Consider the following 27,188-nt stretch of genomic DNA (forward strand, 5'->3'; position numbering starts at 1 on the left):
AAAGTCCCCCCTCTGGAGAAAAATTCGCACTCCTGTGTCCGGGCCTGCCTTTTCTGTCAATCTTATTACGATTAATTTGAAAGGTTTTATTTTTTAAACGAAACTAGCACAAATATGCAATGAAGGGGAAACGAGCCCGTGTTCAATCATTTGTACAGCGGCTGCCCATCACAATCACATGACCTGCAGGAAGTAAGCTCGGCCTACTCTGTTCGGCAGTAGGACTTAAATCAATTCTTTATCCCAGGACATCGTATTCTATCCGATCTAAAAGTACTAGGGATGTAGGACGAAGTTATAGCCTCACCAGAACCTCTTCTGGGTCTGTGAATTCCCAAAATGAATGTGCGAGAGCGAGCGAAGAATTATGAAGGTATGTTTGAGCTGTTGGTTAGAGTACAGAATCCAAGTGACTTGACAGCGGTCTCGGCCTACTTTTAGCCTTTTTCAGTTTGTTTTTCTTTACGACATAAATGACTCCAAAACTGCTGATTATAGTGTATATATACAAGCCACTCTACTGTAAAGGTAGCCATTTAAATTTATGTGGAATTTTAATTGTATAGAGGAATGTAGCACATTATGTTATTCAATCGCGTGGCTGTCTATTTCCGCTCTGCTGTCGATCGTCTTCACTGTAACCTAAATTTGGGAAAATATCACTTGCTTTCGCTCATTTCTAAGGGTATTATGTTCTTGATTTCAGCGTTTATGTCAAGTAGCTCATCTACAGGCCAAGGGCAAGTCCTGGAAAGAGGGTCTAGTCGAGAAGGCCTCTTTGAAAGTCAAGGTACTTCAACATTGTAAACTTGTTGCATTGTTGCCTGATGAGGGATTTGTTTACTAACTGTGACAAATATTATTAGGATTATTCTGCCATTGCTTAAGCATAATACTGATTGGTATAGGCGTTCAGTTTGCTCGTTATAGACGTCCTTAACTGGGAACCTTAGTTCTATTGACAACATTCCCAGTTTGGGGCTGTTCAGATATGCTTCGAAGAGATATGCTTCGACTGATTAATTGGAAATTGTCGGAGAGGTATTGTTCCTTTTTAATTAAAATGATTTTTAATTTAACAGACAATCAAAATATGTCATTTTTTATTCAACTTTGATCAGGCTGGAATGCTATAGAAATCTTGATTCTAAATTTAATAGATGATCTCGTGAATAAATGCTTCGTGTAAAGATGACACTTAAAACTCATTATGTAAATATTTGCCTCTCAAATTCCATGTAGCCTCAATTTATTGTAACATGAATAGGTCTAAGACTATATGTATTTTTTTTCTGATTTACACTGCTTTTGTTGAAAGTTTTTGACAAAAAAAAAAACAGTCTAATGTGATTGTTATAGAGACATAGTTTAGCATACAGGTCATGTTCTTATGTCGTCAGTTCTTATTAGTGACTGGCTATTATAGCACATGGCCTGTATAATTTAACACAGGCAGCTGTGTGACTATGGAAATAGTTTTTTAACTGATTTTTTACAGTTTGTGTTCTAATTATTGGTTTGGTTTGCGTTACTCTTGGCCTCAAAGCTTCCCCTTATTTCTGTTTCATCTAGATTTTAATCAATCTTGTTAAAGTTAAGATAATTGAGAAGGCAGACTTGTACCCAAAGGTTTTGGTTTAAATACAAGCCTAGCAGGATTAGCTGATGGATTTTGTGGGGTAAAGATGCATGGAATTTCGGTTTCGGTAAGGGAAGGACAGGATGACAGAAATGTTTCTGAGTATATTTAGGGTTAAAATCTTACAGTATTATTGCTACTGATCATTAGTGCTATTCTCTTCCTAATAATTCATTGGTTATCATATTCTTATATACTGTACACTAAAATTTAAAAACATTGTTAAGAACATATTTAGCCTTTAAAAGTCCCAAAAATAAGAATGGCACAGCCTGAACTGAAAAGACTTTGTTTTAAAAAAAGTGTACTAAGCATGGGTCCCCCCTCCCCCTAAAAACTTCAGCCACCTTCAGCCCTAAAGGAGCATTATATCACATAATTCAGGGTTTGTAATTTATGTTTTTTTATCATACATCATCATATCATACTAGTGTACTCCCAGATTCCCCCTCCTATGATGTACTCAAACAAAACTATGATTTGATGTTCTTTTGTTTGTAAATATAATCAACTGCATTCCCCTGACTTTTGTTACATATTCACATTTAAGCCTGTACGGTCGGAGGAAGGGGAAGTGGAAACCCTTGATTTTACTCTCAACAAATATAACCTCATTTTATGTTATTTGAGTGTGAGAAAAGGCTAATGGTATTTTTTCCATATTATAGGTGTGAAGCCAAAAGAGTCCACTGATAGAAAGTAAGGGCGTAAAACATAATTACACCAAGAGATCATTATTATTATTTTTATATAACCTCAGTTATTGCTTTACCCATCATGCAGTACAAGATGATTAAGCTCTTAACAAACTACTAAGGAAGTTTTAATGTTTGATAGCATCCAACTGTAAACAATCCAAATTCAAAAAACTATATTTCCGTATATCAAATATGAGTTTTATTCCATACCTTTGGGTTGACTAATAAGTCATTTTAAGAATTGTCGTTTTGTTTGTGAATAAGTGATGTCTTGTCATACAAATGTGCCAACTGTGTTTTTTAACATTGCTTATCCCTGCAAATTTACTGTGGTTGGTCATACAATCTGCTTGTTTGCATTTCTCAGTGGAGTACAAAGATCTTGTAACAAGAAGTTTCTTTTCAATTCTGCAAACTGGTATTTTCCATTGTTTGCTTATGCCCAAATATGCTTTTTTTTAAGTTGAATGGCTTTTAGGATGGCACAGTACGTTAGATAGTTTCACCTGTTTGTCATTTCATCTCATTTATAGTTTTCTGGCTTTGCCATGTGCGCCAAAGATATTTCTTGTGTAGCTTGAACAGCTCCAAGCCTTTATCTGTGATTGTACCCTTACTACTTGACATTATTTTGGCAGTTGCTACCAGGCATGTGACCACTTATTTGGAAAAGAAGAAAACCATAACAAGTTTGGCAATTGATACTGAATAGCAGAGATTTACATGTGGAATGTTATAAACTAGCAAAGCTTACATTTGTTGAGATTTTGTTTCCATCTGACTGAATAATTATCTGCCATATAATTGGTTAAAATAAACATTCCAAACACAAACACAAAATATAAGTAGCTGAATGCTCCATACACATTTTTGTTCAAACTTTGCTGGTTGCATTGTAGCATTATAACACCCTATATATTTAGATTATAAGTAATATATGTTGTTGTTGTTTTTGGCTTACCATTTTATCATTATACAGGGCATCACTTGAAAAGCCTAAACCTGTGCCACTGCCTCGGTCAAAGCCGAAGCGTGAAGTCCCAAGACGCCCTGAACCTCCTGCCTCCATTAGAGCAAACAGTGCCCAAGAAAATATATCTCCAGAACAAGGGAAAAGAGGCTCTGGCTCGCCTAAAGAAAGCGAAAGTTTAACAGGCAAACACAGTCCTCCACCTAGACCAGTGCCATCCAAGCGTCATGTTCTTTCTTCAGTTGCTGTCACACCAAAGCCGTATGAAACACCCAAAGCTTCATCCCTCAAGAGAACAAGATCAAAAGATGAAGGAATTTCCCGAAAATCTTCTTTAGATAGTGATGGGTGCCGATCTCCCCCAACTTCACCAAAAACAGCTTGTCTCACCAGGGGTCCCTCCGAGGATAATCGCTCTTCTCCTCCAAGAAGACCTCCTCCTGCTGCACCACATCGGACTTCTTCTTTGAGCAGAAAGATTAAACCTCCAGTTCCACCGAAACCTAAGGTGATGCCTGATAGAGCGGCTTCCCTGAGCAGACAATCAGCTAGTCTTTCTAGGGTAAGTTCTTTAGAAAGAAGTTATGCAGTGGTATCACCATCATTCAAAGAAGCCTCTTCGCACAAGGAAATTAGTGTAGAAAATGGTGACTGTACCAGTGTCGATACAAGCATGCATGCAGAGGAAACATTTACTAAGAAAAGTGGTGATATGTTTGCGGCTACACGAGTAATGTCTAATGAACAGGCAAGGGATGATAAATATGTATATAGAACAGATGAAAATAATGAATTATATGATAATGAACTACCTGATAGTAAAATGGGAAATGAGGAACATGTTGATGCTCCGACTGTTTACGAAACTAGGCAAGAAGAGTCAATTGCTGCACAAGCAGTTGTTGATGAATCGCCAGTTGCTAATGGTACCCACGAAAGCGCATTGACAGTGTCCCAGGATGATGTCAAAAAAGGTGTTCTTCCGAGCCTCGATTCAGATGACGTAAAGGACCATAAAAGCGAAAATCGACTTACAAGCTTAGAAAACAAAGATTTGTCTGAAAGCGAGAAAGTGTGCTTAAAATGGGAGCTAAGTAGCTTGTCAGAGGAAATAGATGTGACTCATTTATCAGGAGCTACTGTAAATGACGATGGACTTGACGGTGATGGACTTGTAGAACATAATGAACTTTTGCCACTGTCTGTCGACCATGTTGATGAATCGCTTGACACAGAAGAACAGAACCCAGAATCTGCCCCAGATCATTACGTGGATATGTCAACTCAGCTAGCAAAAGGTGACGAGGACGATGATAGCGAAATTACCGATTCTGGACTAGAAATTCTTCCAGCCATAGTCGAAAGTGAACCTGAAGATGTCATTGAAACGCATGCGACCTCTTCTATGAACCAAAGATACGAAAATGTTATTATTCAAAATGACTTTAAAGAAGAGAGTGAGAAAAAGGTGCAAGATTTGGCTGCTGATGATGATGAGATTGTTGCTGAGGCACCACACGCCAAAGAGTCGGCTCCTCCAGTACTGGCTCAAGATGACGACGAGGTGCTTAACGAAGACGGTTTTGTTGATGCTAGAGACGACCCGACAGAAACTACATGCAATTCTCCACCAAGACCTGTTTCGCCATCACCAGTCAATTTCTCTTGCATTGTTGAAGATACGTCTGAAATTGAAAGCCATAATTCTGAAATGATTATAAAAGAATCTCTTCCTGACGAGTGCGCAGAAACGAAAGCCCCTTCTGCAAGTGCCGTTGTCCGAGAGAGTGATTACGAAAACATGAATTTGTATGCTGAAGATAGTGATCAGCCGTCGTCCATGGATATTCTCAACGAGGAAATGTCTGACCATAAAAATATGTCTGATTTAGGAGCGTATGAAGAGGTCGTGGTTAAGCGTGAAGAGATAGAGAAAGATATGAATGCTAAAGATAAGCCAATTTCACCAACTCCTGTGGCACCTATAAGATCCAAACGTGGACAGAAACAACGTGTAAGAGAATATGAAAATGTTGAAGTCAAGTTGCGAGATGAGAAGCCTTTAGAGCCTTCTCATGAATCAACAAGGTACGAGAATGTTGTTATTACGACAAGAACTGGGGATGGACAGGAACAGAAGGGTCTTCCGCCACCTAGACCTTTACCACCATCGCCTGTTGCAAGACGTCACACTCATGGAGATGAGTCACCCACAAGTAGCCTTGTCCCTGAAGTTATGACCAAAGACGATCATCCCGCAGTACATGAAGTTTCTACGCATCACCCTGAACCTATTGAAGCAGTGACAGACGCAAAAGAAACACAGCAAACTTCATCGGGAGCTGAAGAAAGTGTCGAGGAGGTAGTAACAGAGTGTTCTTCCTTTCCCACGGCGAGTCCAGCACCTTCTCAGCAAGCTCCTTCGTTTAACGCAAGTCATGCCAAAGGAGTTGATATCAGTCTAAATGCAGAGGAGCAAAATTATGTTGTCCCTGGTGAATTAAAAGCTGAGCGGCAATGTCACGATCAGTCTTTGAATTCTGAAGAACAAACAACTTCGACAACAGGAAACGAGGAAGATCTTTATGTGGTTCCACGTACATTACACACGGAAGATAAGCAACAGAAGAAGCACGTACCTCCGCCAAGACCGCCACCGGTTAACAAAGAAAGGGCAGAATCTGTAGCTTCTTGTAGTGAAGACCAGGTGTATAGTGTCCCAAGTCTAACACCCCGTCCGCGGTCTTCATCAGATACTTACGAACCGGTAGAACCCAAAGCTTATTCTCCAAAACCTCACCAACCTCCTCCACGTCCTGCCCCCTTTAAACGTTCGTATACGGTCTCTGCTTCTCCCAGTACCGACACAAGTACAGACGAGGTTTACAGTGTTCCTAGCTCTCTACCAGCAGGAGATATCGAATCCCTAGATCGCACGAGGTCTTCGTCAGAATCTAAGAAGGAAAAGCCTGCTCCTGCACATGTACACATGTCACCTAATCCTCCTGATTATGAAGAGGTCTGCCCAAGATCTCTTCCTGAAACGACATACCAAACACCTACCTCGCCTAAACCGCGAAAAGCACCCCCGCGTCCCGCACCTTGTACCAAAAAGTTAACGATAGAGCCGAGCCATTCTGGATCTGACGAGCTCGAAGACATATATCGAGTCCCAAGTCCCATTCCCAAACTCATCTCAGAGAATACCTCCCTCCAGGATGTTGCAGTAGCTGAATCATTTGACGATATTGTTCCCAAAACAGGTTCTTGCAATGCAAGTGCAGGAGAATCTACAGTCGTGATTGATGAGCAGGTTTACGTAGTTCCAAATGCGATTCGCACGGAAACTGATCCAAAAAGTACTCCCGATGACGAATCATCAGGGCAAAGGGAAACCAAGTATGAGGAGACTTGTCTTGATGATGTCTCCAGATCACAGTCGCCGAGTATGCAATCCCTCGTCACGGATGAAGACTTGAAGCTGCTCCAAGGTGCTTCTGCAGTATCTAACCTGACTAGTGATGGAGTACAGAAGGTAGATGAAGTACCATCATCAAGTGTTGAAGAGAATATCTACGTTTCTCCAAGATCTTCACCTGTAAGCGAGCAAGGTTCTAAGTATATAGACTTTTGTCACAAGACTAACGGTGACGATTCAGGTAAAAAGAAATGTGTTACAAGTGAAGAAAATCTTAACGCTGTCCCGCGATCAAAGTCCCCGTCAACCGTTGAATCAGAAGAGCCGACTCAATCAACTTCACTACCTTTTTCAGATAATGTATTGCCTGAAGGTGAAGAAACATACTCTGTACCACTTTCGCCAGCACTGTCACTGGAAAACGAACATATATCTGCTTTGGACGACGAAGAACTCCCCGCTCCAAAACGTTCTTCTGTTGTTTTAACATCACGACCAGGTTCGCGTAAAGACTCCGCCCCTCCAAAGCCTCCGAGATCGAGAGGAACTAGTGTTAGTATTGACGAAAAGCTGGAAGCTGAAAATCCATTATCAGAGAATAAGCTGAGGGAGGAAAAGCCAGCAACGCCAGAAGCGCCTCCACGGAGGTTAACTGTAAACAAAGAAGACGAAGAAAAGACAAAATCTACCGAGGCAGTGTCACCTAAACCCAAGCGTCCCGCACCACCCAGACCGACAGTGCCTAGTCAGGGCCGAAGTGAAGGCGACAAGATCCAGGCTGAAGGTGATAAGGATGCTGTGAAGCCCTCCCGTCCGGCCCCTCCTGCTCCGAGACGACCGCCTCCCCCTGCTGTAAAACAGGACGGTGAAAAGGGTGAGTTTGTTTGTTAAACGACTTTGACTTGCTTCCGATAAAGTGGAACCCCGCTCTAAGGAAAACAAGGTGCCCTTTTTATTAGGGCCCCTTGAGGAAGTAATAAAGAATCACTACTGATAATAAGGGCAGTTTATGGACCCTAACGGTTTCCTTGTAAATCCGGTTTTATTTTTTATAAAAACTAGACGCTAAAGTAGCTTGAAGTCGGGCCAGCTGCTTTTATTCATGATACGTTTAAGTTGTTCGATTGGGATTTTGCTTGGTTCTCTATCGCGATGATGTACAGCCCGAGGTTTGTTTATGACACATTCCACGGCACATTCAGAGGCAAGAAACTTTGCAAATCAAGACCTCACACATTGTTTGGACATATAATCTTTATTAATTGTATTTTCATCAACCGACAATTGTTCAGCTTTTTCAAACAAATTACAATCATTTTCTTACGACGTTAAAACACTGTTCATAAGTTGCTGTATTTTTACATTAACTTACGAGTGACACAAGCAAGATATTATAAACACTAGCGACTATATTAAACATTCTCAACAAAATCACCTTTTTATTCAACAGTATTACGAAAATATTACAATAAGTAAAAAACAAGTAAACATTAAACAATTGGTGTCTTCATGACTTACGAATACCGTAGGTTGTTGTTTTCCAACATGGCGGGCGTCTTCATAGATCGCGCTTCTTGTCTAAGTTCTTCGACCTAAGTTCTTCGTCTCTGCACGATATTGTGCTGCTTTCCATATCTTGTGAGGACTTCCTTTCAGTATAGTTTGTTTTGTCACTGTTATTTGTATTGTCATTTGTCATTTTTGCTATGATCACCAACGATCTTTTAACTCATTTTAGCTTGTTTTCAATATTAGACATGTTCTTTATGTTAGACAGTCCTTGAAACGACCCGGGTCGAAATGTACGCACATAAACATCTTTTAGTAACTAGTGTGGGTCTATCGCGGACGGCGTGTGTGAGGTTTGAGGGTCTTGGTAGCTAATTTCGCCAGCATGTTTGTAAAGTATTCAGACAGCAAATCACTCCAAATGCAGTCTTTTCTTAGTTCGAATGTCAAAGTGACAGCTAGCGTAAGGCGTGATGGATACATGTGACTTTTGTCTGATCAATTGATATTAATGATGTAATGTGAACTTTGGGCCTCCTGTGTTATCAGACCACGTGATATTTATGATGTCACATGGTTGCGTTCGTAAAGCATAATGGGGGACTATACGCGACGTTGCCAGATAGATACATTGAACGAAAGGTAGAACTAAAGTCGGGCATTTCGATAACCACTCCTTTGATTTGCATTTATAAATAAAACGGTCTGTATGAAAATAACATCCAATGGCGGGGTAATTGGTCTTTTCTAATACTGTCAAGGTTTCATTCTCAGCCGCATTTTGGGTCAACTCAATATAAGATAATGAAGACAATGAACCGTGGCCACCGTTTCAATCTATAACCTTGCTTGTTTCAGAGGTATTGCCTGTTCTTCTAAAAGGCGATAGCACAGATTCCGAGTCAGACGACGAAGACCTTCCCGTGTCTGCTCCAAAGGTAATTTATAAGGATTTTTGAGAATATTTTCGAACAAAGCAAGATGTTTTTTTTGCATTTTATTTTATAGCCCACAGGCCCCCCTAAGAAAAAGACCTACCACATCACGCATGAGATCCTGTCAACTGAGAGAACTTTTGTTGAATCGCTAAGGCTTGCATATGAGGTGAGTGGGTGCTATTATTGCAATAGATCTTAGGCTCAAAGTACAGCGCCAGTATTTTGAGAAATTCGCAGGTATTTGCCGGGCGAAATAATGTTGTGAGCTTACCAGCATACCATCAACATCTTCGGAAACCACGACAGCGAAGCGTCGTGCAACACTATGTACTAACCAAAACACTGCCCATCAATACTGTGTGCTATTTCAAGAAATACTGACGCCGTTTATCATGGTTTTAGACGTACCATTCGGGAAAGGGGTTGATCTCAAAGTCCGAAGAGGCTTTCGGATGATATGAAATAATAACTTTTTCCTTTTGTACTAATCTTTACATTTGCAGAGAGTGTGTAATTGTTTTGTTAATAAAGCTGACCTAGCGCTCTTTTATCCAGGATTGTTACGGATCTGTCAAGGCCGCTGAAGTTGTACCTGAATCGACTCTAAACGAGATTTTTAAGGACTTGGGGAATATTTACCACCTGGACGTAAAATTTCTTCAAGAACTAGAGGAGAGGATGAAAACATGGTATACACTAAAGCGGCTATACGCCAACTACTATCATCGTAGCGGGATAGAAACCTTTTTAATGGCAGCGAATGCTCTTGACACAAAAAAACAGTAAAGATAGCGTCGTTGTGGTTATAGTCTCGTGTTACTATGATTCTTATGATACCTCTTGCCAGCCGCCTTGGGGCGATTCAGAAAAATAGTATTTACATTTTTGAACGGCAGTCTTGATTGTGGGTCAGAAAGCTTTATATAATGACATACTATATCCGTATAGCATCTTCGAGCTGTTTTGCGCTTATTTGTTTAATTTAAATGAATTAACTGTAACTGTTATCGGCATTTAACCGTTCGCACCCTTAGAACAGGTGATGAACATGACGTGGAAATTACCAGAAGTTACTCACAATTTTCACGTCTTTATTATAGACAACGAATATAAAGCTATTTCAAATAAGGTTGCACTCGATAATCCAAGTGTCGTAACCCGCGGTGGTTCATGGGTAACGAATATACGACTGAACCCTTGTATGTGAAAGCCATGTGAATATTCACAAGGACATGAACAAGAATTCTACAGCTTTTGAAACCTGCATTTACATTTTATTTATACTTATTTGCTAATATACTTGATATCCATGAAGCACAGCGGGTTACGATGCATACAATAGGTGTATCTGTTGCATTCAAAAGGCTTTGTTTGAGTCCGTACTTATGCATTTTCTTGGACACACAGGGAGGACCACGAGCGGATCGGAGACATCGTCAAGAAGTATGGACATTTTCTCAAGGTACTTTCGAATGCTTAACGAGACCCTTTTCCGTGCAGTTCTTCTATAGCTGGCTTTCTTATTTGCCTCTGTACAACACGTCCGTACAACAAGAGTAAAATCCATGTTTAGTTTTGCGGTATGTCTTCCATAACACAGCCCCAACGGCGCCCCAAACACAGAATTTTATGCAGACGTGCGTGAAGCAAGGATGTACAACCAGTCTACCGTATATCTTACATCGATTTGTTCTTTTCAGATGTACACAACTTACATCAATAATTATGACAAAGCCGCAAATGTTCTGCAAGAAACCATGAAGGAGAATCCGCAGTTTGCCGAATTGGTCCTTGAATTCCAGGTACTGAAGTCATTATAATTGTAAAAACGATCGATAAACTTACCATATAAGCACCACCTTGCCCACGTTGCTTTGCTTGGCTAGATAAGAAAGGGGGGGGGGGGGGGTGGCTGAACAATCTGTATTGTCCAAAGGGGGAGCCTCGAACTTTTAAAGTTAAATATACGAGGGGAACTGAAAACAATACCACCCTGAATCCTCCCCTCTCTTAATCCTCCCCTCTCTTTTAAATAATGAACAGTCGCTTAAACCCGCTTTTGTGCTATCATGGTAGGCCATCATGTCAACCTTTCTAAGTGAAAGCTAGAAGAATAATAACCATGATTAAATTTGGTTATTTTAGGCAAGCAAAAAGTGCAAAGGTCTCATGCTCAACTCGTTTATGCTGAAACCAGTTCAGAGAATCCCAAGCTATCGACTACTACTTATTGGTAAGAGAGAATACAGATAAAGATGTTTCCGCTTGTTATGCTTGTTGGTACTGTGCTGAGGTGCTGGACCAATGCGGGGCCAATGAAGAATTTGCCAAAGTTTTTTTTTCGTGGAAGCGGTAATGTACCTGTAATGTAAATTGTCCATTGGAGATCCCCAGAATACTCTAAATTGAACTAGCATATATCTTTTTGTTTTAGATTACCTCAAACACCTGCCACCTGAATCGGCTGAGTACCAAGATATCAAAGGTATCACCCTAGGTCACCCGTCTTAAATAGATACTCAGGCTGCTGGTGGAAACAATTCAGGCGAAAGCACAACTACCTACATTAGAATTCAATTGTTTAGAATTTATGTATTCGTGGATTTTATCATTCTCCCTGCTTTCTTAGAATGATTTTAAATATCTGTTACTGAAGAGATGCTGCAATTCTACAAGTATGCCCGATTATGATTGCGCATCATTATTAAATCTGATAACGGTTACCTGTAGGAGATATCCCCTTTCCTTGGCAGCCATTACATTCTTTGGCATCCCTTACTTTCCTTGTGCAGTCTATGTAAACTATTGCATTTTTGTTGCAGTCGCGCTTGATATCGTCTCTGAAGTTGCGACGCATATCAACGAGTCCATGAAACGAGTGGTATGTTGGAAAACTGCGGAAATCACATTTATCACGTAAAGCACCCACTTTATTTTAACGGTACACAGTCACTCATAATTACCCCCTTTTTTCTTTGACACAGGACAATTTCGAGCAGGTCTTGAGAATTCAGGGAAGTCTGGTTGGTCACGAGGAGATCGTCAGGCCTGGTCGGGTAGGTAGAGCTAGTTTGCTACAGTACATACAGTAGGGTTAACCAGGGAATGGAGCGACACGGCCTGATGTTGTGGTCCCTTGCCGCTTTATCTGTGAGCCGCCATTTTGTTATCCTAGCAAAATACCAAATGTGAGAACAAATACATTTTCTATCTACTAGTTTGGGGAAGCTATTGCGATATTTCCCTTTGAATTTATTGAATGAAGTATACAACTTTGTATTTGAATGTCTATTTTAAGATATCATCAGTAATTTGTTTTTTTAAATTAAAACGACAAAGGTGTGGTTGACTAGGGTTCTTTACACGTACTGATTGTAAATATTTTTACAGGAATTTATCAAACAGGGAAATCTCTTGAAGCTCTGCCGCAAAGACATGCAAGAGCGCACATTTTTCCTGGTAAGTGACAATTCAGCTCCACTATACCATATTATTTTGTTATGTCGGGTTTCCAAAACATGATATTTCATTATCAGCAACTTTGGGAATCTAGACCACGTAAATTTGTAAAGCCATATCACGCAGAACATTACCCAGTACAAATTTTATACTATACCTTATCTTTAAGGAGTGTGCTTATAAAATGCTTTTCATTTCAGTTGACAGACGTTCTGCTGTACACAGCTCCTGTTGGCGGTAATCAGTACAAACTGCGGGAAACCCTGCCCTTATTAGGCATGAAGGTAATAAAGACGCCTGCCTTTACTGAGCATGTATTTAATAAAAAGGTCTGCATTTACTGAGCATGTAGGTAATTAAAAGGTCTGCATTTACTGAGCATGTAGGTAGTTAAAATGTCTGCCTTTACTGAGCATGTAGGTAATTAAAAGGTCTGCCTTTACTGAGCATGTAGGTAATTAAAAGGTCTGCATTTACTGAGCATGTAGGTAATTAAAATGTCTGCATTTACTGAGCATGTAGGTAATTAAAAGGTCTGCATTTACTGAGCATGTAGGTAATTAAAAGGTCTGCCTTTACTGAGCATGTAGGTAATTAAAATGTCTGCATTTACTGGGCATGTAGGTAATTAAAAGGTCTGCATTTACTGGGCATGTAGGTAATTAAAATGTCTGCATTTACTGAGCATGTAGGTAATTAAAAGGTCTGCCTTTACTGAGCATGTAGGTAATTAAAAGGTCTGCCTTTACTGAGCATGTAGGTAATTAAAATGTCTGCCTTTACTGAGCATGTAGGTAATTAAAATGTCTGCATTTACTGGGCATGTAGGTAATTAAAAGGTCTGCATTTACTGGGCATGTAGGTAATTAAAAGGTCTGCATTTACTGGGCATGTAGGAATGATGAGGTCTGTCTTTATTGGTCATGGAGGTAATGAGATCTGCTTTTATTGGCCATGGAGATAATAAGGATGATTGCCTTAAATGATTATGTGGGTAATACGTTTTGCCTTCACTGGCCATGTCTGCCTAGATTATAAAAAAACGCATATTATAAAAGAACACAAACCGTTAACATTCTCAAGCAAATATTCCAATGACTCATTTTAAATTTTTGTTCTTGAAAACAAATTGACGATTTTTGGCTGCCTGGTACTAACTTTTTCTTGTTTCTATTTTTTTCCTCCAGGTGATTCTGCCTGAAAGTCAAGAATTTGTGAACGAGTTCAGTATCATCAGCACTACACGCTCTTTTACTCTGTCTGCCAGGTAAAGATCTGCATTGTAATTTAGGATCTGGATTTGCAGGCAAATCTTAAAAAAGTAAAAACTATTCCATGCCATCTGTTGTCACTGATTATTTCTATGTTTCAGCACATCCGCTGAACGAGATGAGTGGTTGGAGGTAAGCTTATGCTACTTAAAAGTCCTTGAAGCAGTGATGTATGTTGGTAGCTTTGTGCTGGTGCCAAATTATATTGCCTATTAGCGCCTTTAATGTACTCTCATACAATTGCGTATGTCTGATTGGATCGCTTTCAGGAACTTGAACGTGCAATCAATGCAATGACGAAGAAGAAAATTTCGTTCTTCAAGTCAAAAGAGGGTATAACAGTAACACAGGTACAGTCAGTTCCAAAATAAATCAGCACAGATTGAAGTTTTTTATTTTACGCTTCTGTAAAAAGACGAAGATGAGGGGCTTATGCTCAAAACATGCCAATTCAAACCTTTGTGTTTATTTATTTCCCTAATTCCTATACCCCTATGCAGACCACCTAGTTGTCTACAGCTCGTCTGAAGTCCTTCTAGTTTTACATTATGTTAATACTATTTCAAGTCAAAATCATGCTACAGATTGATCAATGGCTTCCTAGCACGCATATAGAATACCACAAATATTGTTGTTACAAAACTGCAAGTCTTCTTTTGTACAATGTTTGTAAGGATGTCCTATAACAACCTCACCATGCGTCCCTCTAAGAGAAGTTCGGTGTCAATAAGCTTTGCATTATTACTCTTTCATTCTTCAGCAAGATTCAGAAGATACCAAATTAGGTGAAAAGGCACCAGTATGGATCCCAGATGCCCGTGTAACAATGTGCATGCTATGCACCGATGATTTCACTGTTACAAATAGGCGTCATCATTGCAGGGGCTGTGGAAAGGTTTGAATGATGTAACAACTATCCTATCTATGATAAGGGACCGCTATTGACAAGGAGGAAAGGGCTTTCTTCCGGTTAAATGAGAAAATGATTGGGCAAGATTTTTCACCAACGTTAAGCTTTCTTTTGTGGTTAACTGAGCAAACCTTCAAAAGCAATGTTTAACCATGCTGTCACTGTCTTCACACCAACTTTTATTTTTTAAGGTTGTATGTGGATCCTGTTCAGATAACCTTGCACCCCTCACATATCTAGACTACGCACAAGCTAGGGTGTGTGACATGTGTTATGAGGTTCTTCTAAGAGGTAAGGAACAACTGTCAAGATTATCCCTATGTCGGTCTATTGACAATCCTCTGGTACTCCAAAGCATAGAGGGCGTGGTGTGAGCAACTTAAACAAGCATGTGAAATAATATGTTGAAGAAAATTGGGGAAGGGGGGGGGGGGGTAGGGGAATCCACGATCGTTTATCACCGTTGAATTCGTAAAGACTTATTAGCGTTGTATTTCTAAAACATTGCTGTTCCAGTTTTTATGTCCTCCCAACATGACAAGACGAAATTAAATCGTGATGTAAATTTCCTTTTGTTTCGGTTTTTATATTGCACAGATTTGGCCATGGTTATAGAATAGCAATGTAGAGAATGGGTATTTTCTTCTTATTATTTTTTTTATTATGCTTGGAAATGACGGGCGTTTCGAATGATTGTTTAGCTATGTGGCCATGTTATAGTCACTTTTAGCAAATACAGTTCATAGACAAATATCGAGTTGTTCCAATCCTATCTGAACGTTTCAGAACAAAACAAGGAGGCACGATCTGAAATAAAAGAAGTTGAACCACGCCCTCAGCTACCTGGGGATTCAGAGTCTTTGGACAGGATCCACCGAAAACCAGCAAGATTTGAGATACTGCACAGGTTTAAGCCAGGGAGCAAAAAGAATCAAAATCGTAAATCAAAGATGTACAGACCGTCTGTATGTACTGAGGTGAGAATATATATTCATCCCAGTGATCTTTATTACTATAAATAATTGATTTTTGCACAAGATTACCGTGCTGGCCAAATACTCGATTTGGTAAATTTTGCAAACAAGTAATGTTTTTCAAATTTAAATCGACATTAAACATTTGATGTGGCAAAAATCAGGAGATTTTCGCCCAAAAGCTGAAGATTTTAAAAGTAAAACTAGATTTTAGTGAAAACCAGATGTGTTTGTTATATTATTTATTAATGAGCTCTGTCTGGGTTCAGGTTGTTGGCAATGAGAGTGGTAGCCAGGTTAGTGGTTACCTGAGATGCAAACGACCAGGAAAACATGGTTGGAAGCGCCTTTGGTTTGTGCTGAAAGACAATGTATTGTACACCTATAAAGCAAGCGAGGTTAGTTGTACTGCATTAGCTTTATACAGTGCAACCTCGATATAACCATCAACATGCCTAGTCCTGGGGAAAATCTTGATATAGTAATATTTGGTATATATAGTTTACTTCATAGAAAGTGCGACGTACGGGATTTTATTCACGAGTGGCTTGTGGCTAACGAACGAGCAAGTGAACGCACTTGTGAAAGCACTTTCTACGCTTTGAGCTTTTTATTACTCGTATAACGAGAATTTTCATTGTAAATACATAATTGAAAGTTTTTATGCGCAGCATTAAAATAGAGCCTCTATATGATGAAGGCTTGGTTGCTTATGGGCCTTTAACCATTAGAAGGGAAGCAATGAAAATTGACAGTACTACGGCCACAACATATGTTATGGTCCTGGGAGGATTTACTCTTCGCATATTATGAAAAAGAGATTTTTTTATCATTTGAAAAAAACAGATAAGACAGTGCCTCACCTGGGACATGAAAAATTAAATAAGTACCACTGCAGTTATTTGAGCAATTGCAGTAGTTTTTAATATGATCAATCACACTGCAATTATATAAAAAAAATATAGTGCCATCGTTTTATGATGGATTCGAATTTAAATGTTGTTTTTTTTCTTTAATAATGTTATAGCGAGTATTTTATAATTATTTTACCCCTTGCCATATCGTTATATCAAGATTCCACTGTACAGAGTTTTCACTCTAAGGTCTCGGTAAAGGTAAACGACGTGTCCGCGGAAGAAAAAGAAAATTTGACTACATGTACAAACTATATATCAAATAAAAATTGAATGTCTCCCGCAAGTTTTATTTTTGCAATAGCTAATTCCGTGTTTAAGTTTTGAGGCGGTTTTGAGGAAGTAGATGATCTACCAAAGTGTATGAGGATTTTTTGTTATTTGACAACAAAATATCTATAAAAGCGATCATCAGTCGAAAATTCCTCACACGCTTTATGATATGCATAATTATCTATCAGATCCCGAAAAATTTGAAGGCGATATCTTAAAACCCGTTGTGAGGTTACGCCCGACAAGCTCGAGTACTCGCCTCAAAATAATACGCCAGAAAAGTCCAAGATTTGGCGTGAATTCACGGTCAACAGGTCACGGGAAACAGCAAAGGCCAATTTTAGCCGTCTTAGAATGCGATTCACGGAGAATTTTTTTTGCAAAAATAAAGTTTAAGAACTATTGATACAGGTTTTACAAAAACCACAAAAACAAACAGTGGTGTCAAATTTACCTTTACCAAGGACCTTAATATGGTAATACTGTATGAGATTTTGTGTGTAAATTACTGCATTATTTCTTTGGAATATTATGGGGCTGTATGCTACTGTATATAACTAAGCTTATTATTTTTCTAGGATGTGGTCGCACAGGAGACAATTCCAGTACTAGGATATGAAGTTGAGGAAATGAGAAAGGTGATATAGTCAATTATGTTTTATGCTGGACGGTGCAGGGGGTGGTTTGGGGGTTTGCCGGCATAGATATCACATACAGAAAATGTATTATGTTTCATGATTGTAAACTCTCAAACTCATCTACACACAACCTTTTTTTTATGTTGTAGAGTGGTGATGATATAGAGTTTCAGCTAAGACATGCTGGATTGCAACCTATCCATTTTAAAGCAGAAAATGAGGCCTCTGCTCTAAGGTGAGGTGTAGGCTCAATCTTTAAACTTTAAATAATGACATGGACTCAACGCTCATGCCTCTCAAAAGCCCTGTGCAAACAATAACACACACTTGTGATAATGTCTTCAACTGGTTCACTTCTCTTTTTAGGTGGACAGAAGGCCTTAAGAAAGCATCAACAATCTAATCAATAGTAAAGTTACAGATTATTTGTAAATAAAGTACTAAAGAAAGTGAAACAATTCCAGTAACATAAAAATCCGTCACCATAAGAGTAAATGGTTACAGTAATTCAAAGTGATGATAGGAATATAAACTTCATACTCTACAGATGCTCTTAACAATATTGAGGGTCAGGTGTTTTTTCAGTGAATTGATCAATTTAAAAATGCATCTGTATTGAAACAAGAGCTGTTTAACTCTACAAGCTCAAAGAACAAAAGATTGCCAATAGGCTGAAAGTATTCAGGCAATGGTAAATAACTTATAACTGTGAAGTCTGCAAAAAGGCAAGCTTAGTGGTAGTGCTGATGCAGTATGTAGGACAAGGCAGAATAAGAAAGTTTAGCCAAGAACCCAACAAACATGCAAATACATTCTTGTGCACTGCAATCAAATGATTTTTATATGAATATAGAGATTTATAAACATTGGTTATTTTATTGTATATTAAAGTACAAAGAATAATTTGCTTTACATTTGACACATTTTTTTTATATAACGCTGTAAAAGTCGATTTTTAAAGGTGAAAGTGATTTTACTTTGGTCAAAATTTATTATACTGAGTGTTATTGTAAATAGAGAAAAAAAATACAAAGATCAACTGTTTAGCTGGAAGTAGAGTCATGTTAGTCTACTCATTAAGACCAATAAAATTTACCCTCCTTGCAATAACAAGGTTTCTTCTATTTGGTTTAATAATCTGAGGGAAAAGCTGGTAGAACTTATAATGTCCATATAATCACAAAATAAATTCAGATACAGTGCAAAGCAAATTAAAATAACTTGTATGTGACTATTGTCTGCCTGGGAATTGTTAGAAGGCTTATTTTACCGTCATGCTACTGTAACTACGTAGCTTTACCTGGCATGATAAACTTATTCCTCGTAAATAATTCGCAATGTCTTCCTGTTACTGCATCTGTTTTTCCTATTACGTTACTCGTCTGTGACTGCTAGCGTGGCAGTGTTCTGATTAAAATTGCGAATTTGAGCCGAGGGGTAAGAGGAGTTTTATATTTTAAAGCAGAACCCTGTGTTTAACAAAGACGAGAGATTCTAACCTAATCACAGCTCACAGAGGACTTAAACTCCATGAATAAAGTGATGAAAAGAACCTAACAAATAAGGTGAAGCAGCCATGTAGCCAGAATGTCCAAGCTGGGCTGAGCTGGGGGGTGCAGCAGTCTTTTAAAAAGTGGGTCTTAGGCAGCCATGCACACAACCCTAGCTACTGTACGCGCCTGTGAAAAGGATTTAAATACCTACAGTTCGATACAGTACAGTACAAGAAACTTAATGGCGTCGCGCGCGTTTTTTGCGTGTATTTTGAGTGTAAAACGCTGAGTGTACTTCCATTTGTTTAGGCCTCTGCTAGCAGGGAATGAGTGTACTACACGGTACTATCATGCGTGTAGTTCTCAGTTGTTATGCAGGAATGTTGGCTATTGTTCGTTCGAATTTTTAATGCAGGGAAAATTATCGATAATGCTGAAGATACTTACATACGAAGGCCACAAGAAACGAGGTTTCCGTTGAAGCGTACGGCATGTATGCAATTAAAATAACGTGGTACGTTTTCCGTTCTCTCGGCTTGCATGCAACAAAACTAACAGTCTGTTACCGTTGCTTGTTTTTCTTGTGGGAAAAAAAATCATGATGCACCGTTTACATGGTAAAAGTAGAATTCTTTCTTTTTGCACCTGTGGCACCTAGTTATTGAAATGACTTTCAAAGGTTAATATGGTAGTTTCTTTTTATATGGAATTATTTCACTTTGAATGAAAAGAAATCCATTTCAGTGTTATGAGTTATTATTGTTAATTTATTTCTTTAGAAACTTACTCTTTACAGGCAAAAATTGCATCTAAAAATGTGCCCCCTGTTTTCTTGTACTGTATTTTAGTAAAACCCTGTTGCTGAAGTATCTGCTGGTACTCCAGTCCAGAGCGTTCACGGGCTCCCTTATTGCCAGCGACCAGCATTGCTAGATTACTAATATTACCTAACAACGGACCAGACTTATCATCTTCAAGAAGTTTCTCACCGATTAGTAATCCACCACCTGAAAGTGAAAATCAAATCAAATCTGATCACCATTAACTTGCAATACATCAGGCTTGTAGGATAGATTCAGTGTGGGGGTCCTTTTTTAAGGCTGCCTTCACCCTTTACAATTACAAATAATTATACACTGTAGTCAATAGTAGCCACGTTTCCACTTGTATTGTGTGGTGCTGTGAAAGGTATTCTCTAGTTGCATTTTTTGATTTTTGTTTTTATAACATTCACCAAAAATATAAATCTGGAAAAATAAGTAAACTCACCTGGTGGTAATTGTTGATAGACTCGTGCCAACAAAATGTCAATCTTAGTTGCATCAAAGCTCTGAAGGATTCTTGTTAGTATGAAAAGGTCATTTTCTGGAAGATTATCCTTGAAGAAATCCCCACCAATCCAATCAATAGAATTTTTTGAGCCATTTGATTTGTAATTCTTGAATTCTGTGGAGCATTTAATAACTTTTGGCAAATCAAATACAGTAACCTTGCTTTCCGGGTAGTGTTTATTGACAGCTTGAGCAATATCCCCTGTAGCGCCTGCAAGAGGTGACAAAGAGGTGTTAGTAGTAATTAAAGGTGGCAGCAGCTCTGAAGTAGAAAAATGCACTACATTTAGGTCTTGTTGTTGTACTATATTAGCTTCTTATGTTGTTCTTAAGGGGACTTGTAGCGCAGAAAGGGGTTTAGTCCCTCGAGGCTAATACGAGGCTAATATAGTAATGTAAGTAGCTTTATTGAGAAAACAGTCAAAACACAAATTATATTTTATTTTCCCGAAGGATCACGAGGGACTGATTCTAATCATGGTTTGCCTGTGTATGTACATTAAACTGCGGATTTCGGCCAAGGTTTTATGAATATAACGTTACTGAGGTCAATCTTGGAAGTGGTCGCAATTGTTTTGTCGTGGAAAATGTTGCAATAATTTCAGTCATCACTGTACAACTGAAGGAAGTTTATTGTTAAGACCATGCCTTAGGACCCCTTCCCCCTAGGACTGTCATTCTGTATGGTGGCTAAACCCTAGCAAATGTTCGCTCTTCCCACCTCTTTCTAGAGATCCTGGCCCTTCAGAAAAGCCACTTCTATATAAGTACCTCCAAGATCACAGATCCTTTTGTACTTGGTCAAGTCAAATGCTGTCACAAACCCCTCTGCATCCAGTTTGGAAGATCCTCTCAGTCCTTCTAGGAACACTAGCAAACCTCTTTTAGTGGCGTAAACAAACGAGAACAAGTCAATCGATGTACCTAACAAGTAATTTAACAAGCTCATAGTATAAAGAAAGACGCGCGCTATAAAGCCTGTTTTGCCCCATTGGTTTTCGCCCTCCCGTATGGCGCTGGTGAGGTTTTCAAATAGAGTGTATGATTTTCTCAACATAGGCATAAGGGCATGAATAGAACTATTACTGTTTTTCAGTAAAAAGGCTTTAGTTTCCGGGCAGTTGCTGTATTTTGGATTAGTAGTTGAGGTTGTTTTCTTGAGGAAACCCATAGACACAAGTGCGTCAAGTAGTCTTTCAGTGGCATCTTGATTTGTAGAAATACTCTCAGATATTGCTTTAGAAGACAGTGGAAGATTGGATTCTTCTAAGACATCAAAAACTCCAAGTTCTAAGGCTGTGAATATGATCTGGGAAGAACAGAAACCGAATAGCTTTTCAGCTAAGGAGTCAGGCAAAGGTGAAGCAGCCGCCATATTGGTTACCACAGGTATCCTAACTGACTCATTGACACACTTGTACCACAGGTAACCCAAATGATATTCCTTTTAGGGGAGGCACTTCCCTGCTAGCAGAGGCCTCTTTTCTCTGTATTTCGCTGGGCTGGCGTTCTCTTTTCTTCGCGAACGCCAGCCCAGCAAAATACAGAGAAAAGAGGCCTAAAGAGAACGCCAGCCCAGCGAAATACACAGAAAAGAGGCCTCTGCTAGCAGGGAAGGGAGGCACGGTTCTTTGCAGTCAGCTGGTTTGACCCATTCACATGCTTTTTATATCTTTATTTTCATATATCTAAATATGATAAAATAAAGTAATAAAATAAAACTATGTACTATAATAAACTGGAGTGTTGAGGATCTTTGATTTTGGATTGGTAGTTGAGAGACCGAACACGTGGCTTTTGGCTGTACCCTTTTTGTTTGTTATTGAACGATGGAAGACGAGTTTTTGGAGTTGGTTCGTGTTTTTGACTGATCAATCATGATTTACTTGAATTACTTTTTAAAAATGATACTTGAAGACATGACAGTTACGATAGGTGATAGGTACGATTAGATAGGTGCTTGTTAAAGAAGTTTTTCTAATGCCACAAATACATCGAGTATTTCAAACTCTTTTCCGTGACTATTGAATGGCATCGTCCATTCTGATTGGTATTTTCATCTTCAGGTCAGGCAACCGGTTCCGCTCGTGATGGTACCAATGATTGGCTGCAAGGGGGAAGGGAATGTCTCACCAAACCAAGGAGAAATCAGACCAGAGCAGTTTAAGTTAATGTTTGTATGTGGACGTTAACCTCTGGATCACGACAAACTCGGCAGAACAAAAAGGGGAATAGAAAATGCTCAAAAGAGCAGGGCCGTAACAAGATCGAAATACTGAGGGGGGGGGGGGGGGGGTCCTAAGACATTTAGAATCTGGGGGCACAGTGCGCACCTCTACTGGTTATTTCTTTAAATTTGAGAAAAGTAACTAGCGGAGGATCGCCCTTGACAACGATTTGTTTGATTTTAGATCAACAAGAACGAGCTAAGATGCCAGGTTAGACATAAAAACTGGAGGCTATTGGATATCTGGAGTGACAGCATTCTTCCATACTCAGGGCCGTAGCAGGGGGTGGGATACTGGGGGCACGTTTTTAATTAAAACAAACCCACGGATATCAGAACATGCAATCAAAGAGTCATGGACGTTGAAATGGGTAACGATTGCAAGAACTTTATTACAGCACTGGCTTCAAAGATAGCCTACAAGAACAAGGAGTCACAAGTAACTGTCATCTCCTGGATGGAATTGTCCTTCGCTATTCTAAAAATCTGTTCATAAATGTGTAATAGGCACAAGGCACCCTTTTTACAAAGTACGTACCACTGATGGATTCGTTCTTTCATCTATCAATTGCTTTTAAACATTATTTATATGGTATAATATTGTTTTTAGTACTACTACTACTACTACTACTACTACCACTACTACTACTACTACTACTACTACTACTACTACTTTGACTACTGCTTCTGCTACAACTACTATATTATAACGAGAATTCCACTTTTTCTAGCTCTCAAAGGGCTACGATTAAACCCTTTTATTTGAGTGTTGATCAGAGTGGTCACGTTTTTTTTTTTTCAAGAATCAGGGCACCCAATTATTTGACTTCAGGACCTATCACCGATTTTTTTACTACACGTTAAATTTCACTTTTGGTGGAAACTGCAGACCGACAGACTCTCAAATAATTGACTTCAAGACCTTACACCGAATTTATGATTACACTTTAAATTTTACCTTTTGTGTAATACTGCAGACTCTCTAATTCTCTCTCTAATTAAATACCATGTGATACCCATGATTGCGTCCCCACCCCCACCCCCAGTGAACCCTGTTTACGTGCTTATGGTGCTCATCAAAGCTATCATTAACTTTCGTGTTCGTTCGATAAAGGCTTTACTAAAAGAAAATTAGATCCATGGACCCGCTAGACCTTAGTTGACGCGTTTTCGTTGGTTTTATAGGCGAATTCGTAGTTTTTCGCGACCGCCGAGTATCTTTTATCAACTGGGAATAGCACGTAATTAAAGTACCACCTGAACCAATTAATGAGATGTTTTCATCACAGGGCCGTAGCAGGGGGCACGTACCCCCCTCCCCCATATTTTTGAAAATCATAAGGACATGACCTGTAGGGGCGTGGCTGTGCCCTCAATATTTTCTTAACGTTTCTGTATTGTTCCCCTCCAATATTTCGAGGCCTGCTACGACATATATCATTACACTTAATCTAGACTGCATATTGTAAGGTATAACTTTTAACTTCAATTGGTCTAGGTGGTATGATTGACTATGCGGTATTCCCTAAGACGAAAAATTGATTTCGCATTTTGGGCAATCGCGAAACTACGCGTTATTTTTTTTTTTTACAAATCCAGGGCGGACTTATGCCCGGAACCGTTTTAATCCACCCCTTGAAATCAATCCGTTAAACAATACAAACGCAGAATTTCTCTATTTTATAAGCCTTGGATGCAGGGACATCATAAGATATTCAAAGTTTTGTAGTCAAATAGTGACTTTCGAGTTCAGCTGAATGCGTTCCGGGATTCAAATTAGGTGTACAACCTTTTTCTTCTTCTAGACAAAATTCTTTTCCAGGTGTGATAGATCTGCTTCGACTAGTAGCCGCTTCTAACCCTTGGATCGGGGCTGAAATTTCTCCTGTCTTGCTCCAAGTTTGTTGAAGCCTCTCCTTTGCGACATGATGTCGTCCCACCCGTTGCCTTCTCGTAAACAGACCCTTCAAACGCGCACGAGCATCTTTCATGAAAATAAGGTAGATGACAGGATTCAACACACCGTTTGAATAGCCTGCGACTGCAGTTGCATATCTGACAGTGAAATCCGTGACGTAACTGACTGGAGGCTTGAGAATCATCATTACGGTGAGGTAGACCACGTAGGCAAGGTACGGGAGGATGAAGGCGAAGATGAGGGACACTAGCATGTAACTACCTTTGAATCTTCGCGAGTTGTTGATATCGCCAGCCATTTGAGCAGGGCCTGTTCGTCTTCGATGTTTTAGAAACCTTAGGATTCTGATACAGAGTACTGTCAGAATGATGCAGGGGAAGTAATACACAAGGAGAACGAACACGATGTTGATTATTCTACTGGTAGGCGTTGAGTTGTCGTAGGAGCAGAAAAGGGTGTACTTGTCCTCGTCAATAAAATACCTTCTTCTCCTTATGTTGATGTTTATTAGCGCCGTCATCACCATCCCAATGATCCACGCTCCGGCAATAAGCATCTTGGTGGTTTTGTTGGATGGTGGGGAAAGAGGGCGAAAAATAGCAAAGTACCGTTCAATTCCTATAGCGAAGATATTCATCATTGTAATAACGGTGAGAAAAAGCGCAATGTACCTGACCAGGTGGCATGCCCAAGAGCTCGGGGTTATCGGTACGTAGATCTCGATAACAAGAACAGGACATGTGATGAGAGCGCTGAGAATGTCCGATGTAGCCAGGCAGCGTACGAATAATTTAGTCGAGGTTCTTCTAAAGGCTCTGGAGTTGGGAGTTTTCGGGGGTCTGATGGAGTACACCACGAGGCTATTTCCCATTAAGGAAAGGAATGCGAAGAGAATCATCGATACGCTGATTGTGTGTTTAATATGAAGAGGAATAGGCTTGAATACATATTGGCGTTCCAGGTCACTTTGTTCCATTTTTCTCAAAGTGATGACCTCCGCAGAATCCTGTGAGTGCAAGAGATGTAGAGAGAGAAAGTTTAGATTTAATATCCGACGTATATGAATGTTACTTATAATTTATCCTTATACTCCTGCTTGAAATTCTTTTCAACGCTAATTCTTTTCAACGCTGTGAAAATCAAGTCTGCTTGATCGATTTTCTCTACATGGATTTTACCGGCAAATCAGATATAAATGAGGCCTATAAATTCTGTACCTTCCTGCGCGTTAGCTTGACTTTTGACTCGTCAGGTATTAACGGACTACCCCGCGCATGAACGCAGTTTACAAGCACTACAAGTTTGTGTATAAGCACTGTCACTGAAGATGTTACCACTGGTTAACATCCCCAGCGATTCATTAACGGTTCAGCAGCCAAAATCACAATCCGCCGAGTACCTGGAAAATTAGTCATAAGAGTTATTAAGTAAACTTTTTATTAACTTAAGTATATATTTAGTTTGTAACACTAGTTCCTATAGCTTTCATCCAAACCCTCCCGAATTAAAAACATATTTAGTGGTTATAATTCACAGAATGCAAATGTGGATGGCTTTATTCTTCATTTTTATTTTGATAAAAAAAGATATGACTTTTGTTAGGGATAAGATCCAAGAAGACACAATTAAGTATGTATTTTAAAGATCACATGGCGTGCATAGGAATTAAGATAGTGATAATAGGATTTCCACTAATTGTAATTGCAGGTACATTTTAAACTTAGTCGTTAATAGTAAACATTTTAAATAGACACTTGTTTGGGAACCTTATGTACCATTACCAAAAGGACTGCTGGGAATAGAGGAAGAGATTATCAAAATTTCTTAAACGCATTATATTTTTTTCTTTTGTCCACAGATCCTGAAGTGTCTTTATTCGGCCTTGCCGGCTTGTCGATTTGCTTGTCAATCATGCTGATACTAATAGAAATCATAACCATCTATCATAGAAACAGCAGATCCCTTTACTAGTAATATTGACCGATCGCCCCTACTAACTTGTTTTGCATGCAGGGTATCACCAGCTATTAGTGACTACTAAATTCAACTACATAAAAGCTATCAGTTAGTGTTTCACAGATTAAAGTGGAATTTACCACTAATACACTCTAACGGCGGGGGTGGGGGGGGGGGGGGGGGTATTCCCATAAAAACAAATGTGGTGATTATTTGTGGTTATTGATTATTTGTGATTATTATGTGGTGATAATTAATTTTAGCCCTAAGGGATTGCACTTTGGATGTGGTCAAGAGAAGTTATTACCCCGAAGAGATAGCAAATTGGGTGTGGTCGAAGGAATTTTTAGCCCTACGAGATCGCAGAGTCCGAAAAAGACATTAAACACCCTATTTTTATTCCCTAAGAGATAACAGAATCGAAAAAAAACGTTTAACACCCTTTAATAGCAGTTGGTGGAATTTTTTTCCCTTAGAGATAGCAACCTTGGAGGGGATGGGAGTTTGTCGAAATTTTATACCCTTAAAGATGTGACGATCACCCCTGTCTACTTTTCTTGAGAGTCCCCCACCTGGCGTGACTACTACATTTTGACTATTACCCTTTGTTGCACAGGCTTATAAAAACCACTTTAATTGAAACCGCTCTATT

General features: G+C 39.3%; 3 protein-coding genes across 4 annotated transcripts; 1 reads left to right on the plus strand and 2 right to left on the minus strand.

Annotated features, from left to right (window-relative positions):
* Nucleotides 1-170: 170 nt before the first annotated feature.
* Nucleotides 171-18,721, plus strand: LOC5520389 (titin). 2 transcript variants are annotated; one of them, XM_048732244.1, is made up of 26 exons: nt 171-373; nt 707-790; nt 2,308-2,338; nt 3,317-4,034; nt 4,065-7,599; nt 9,093-9,172; nt 9,243-9,338; nt 9,728-9,861; nt 10,580-10,634; nt 10,873-10,974; nt 11,318-11,405; nt 11,607-11,657; nt 11,995-12,053; nt 12,157-12,228; nt 12,563-12,631; nt 12,832-12,915; nt 13,819-13,898; nt 14,004-14,034; nt 14,172-14,252; nt 14,663-14,797; nt 15,004-15,103; nt 15,599-15,789; nt 16,056-16,184; nt 17,552-17,611; nt 17,761-17,846; nt 17,978-18,721. In XM_048732244.1, the coding sequence occupies exons 1-26, from the start codon at nt 340-342 to the stop codon at nt 18,012-18,014; spliced, it is 6,222 nt and encodes a 2,073-aa protein (XP_048588201.1). In that variant the 5' UTR covers nt 171-339; the 3' UTR covers nt 18,015-18,721. The 2 variants fall into 2 exon arrangements, with proteins under 2 accessions (XP_048588201.1, XP_032221243.2); XM_032365352.2 differs by having other exon boundaries at nt 3,317-7,599.
* A 1,129-nt stretch (nt 18,722-19,850) lies between these two features.
* On the minus strand, nt 19,851-21,843 carry LOC5520388 (acetylserotonin O-methyltransferase). Its single transcript, XM_001640171.3, has 3 exons — nt 21,207-21,843; nt 20,374-20,646; nt 19,851-20,111 (listed from the first exon to the last, which is right to left on the minus strand). The coding sequence occupies exons 1-3, from the start codon at nt 21,808-21,810 to the stop codon at nt 19,888-19,890; spliced, it is 1,101 nt and encodes a 366-aa protein (XP_001640221.3). The 5' UTR covers nt 21,811-21,843; the 3' UTR covers nt 19,851-19,887.
* Nucleotides 21,844-24,377: 2,534 nt separating this feature from the next.
* Nucleotides 24,378-25,556, minus strand: LOC5520466 (pyroglutamylated RF-amide peptide receptor). The gene has a single exon (XM_001640170.3). The coding sequence runs from the start codon at nt 25,554-25,556 to the stop codon at nt 24,378-24,380; it is 1,179 nt and encodes a 392-aa protein (XP_001640220.2).
* Between the last annotated feature and the right edge of the window lie 1,632 nt (nt 25,557-27,188).

This window comes from Nematostella vectensis, chromosome 1 (genome assembly GCF_932526225.1).
Source record: "Nematostella vectensis chromosome 1, jaNemVect1.1, whole genome shotgun sequence".
Lineage (NCBI taxonomy): Eukaryota > Metazoa > Cnidaria > Anthozoa > Actiniaria > Edwardsiidae > Nematostella > Nematostella vectensis.

Bases quoted from the DNA above. Each gene is read 5' to 3' on its own strand.
- LOC5520388 (XM_001640171.3), bottom strand. From the start codon at position 21,810: ATGGCGGCTGCTTCACCTTTGCCTGACTCCTTAGCTGAAAAGCTATTC. The intron at 20,647-21,206 runs GTACTTATATAG...CACCTCTTGCAG, and splicing joins AAGGATCTGTGATCTTGGAG to GCGCTACAGGGGATATTGCT. The intron at 20,112-20,373 runs GTGAGTTTACTT...TTTCACTTTCAG, and splicing joins CTATCAACAATTACCACCAG to GTGGTGGATTACTAATCGGT.
- LOC5520466 (XM_001640170.3), bottom strand. From the start codon at position 25,556: ATGGAACAAAGTGACCTGGAACGCCAATATGTATTCAAGCCTATTCCT.
- LOC5520389 (XM_032365352.2), top strand. From the start codon at position 340: ATGAATGTGCGAGAGCGAGCGAAGAATTATGAAG. The intron at 2,339-3,316 runs GTAAGGGCGTAA...ATCATTATACAG, and splicing joins AAAGAGTCCACTGATAGAAA to GGCATCACTTGAAAAGCCTA. The intron at 12,054-12,156 runs GTATGTTGGAAA...TCTTTGACACAG, and splicing joins ACGAGTCCATGAAACGAGTG to GACAATTTCGAGCAGGTCTT.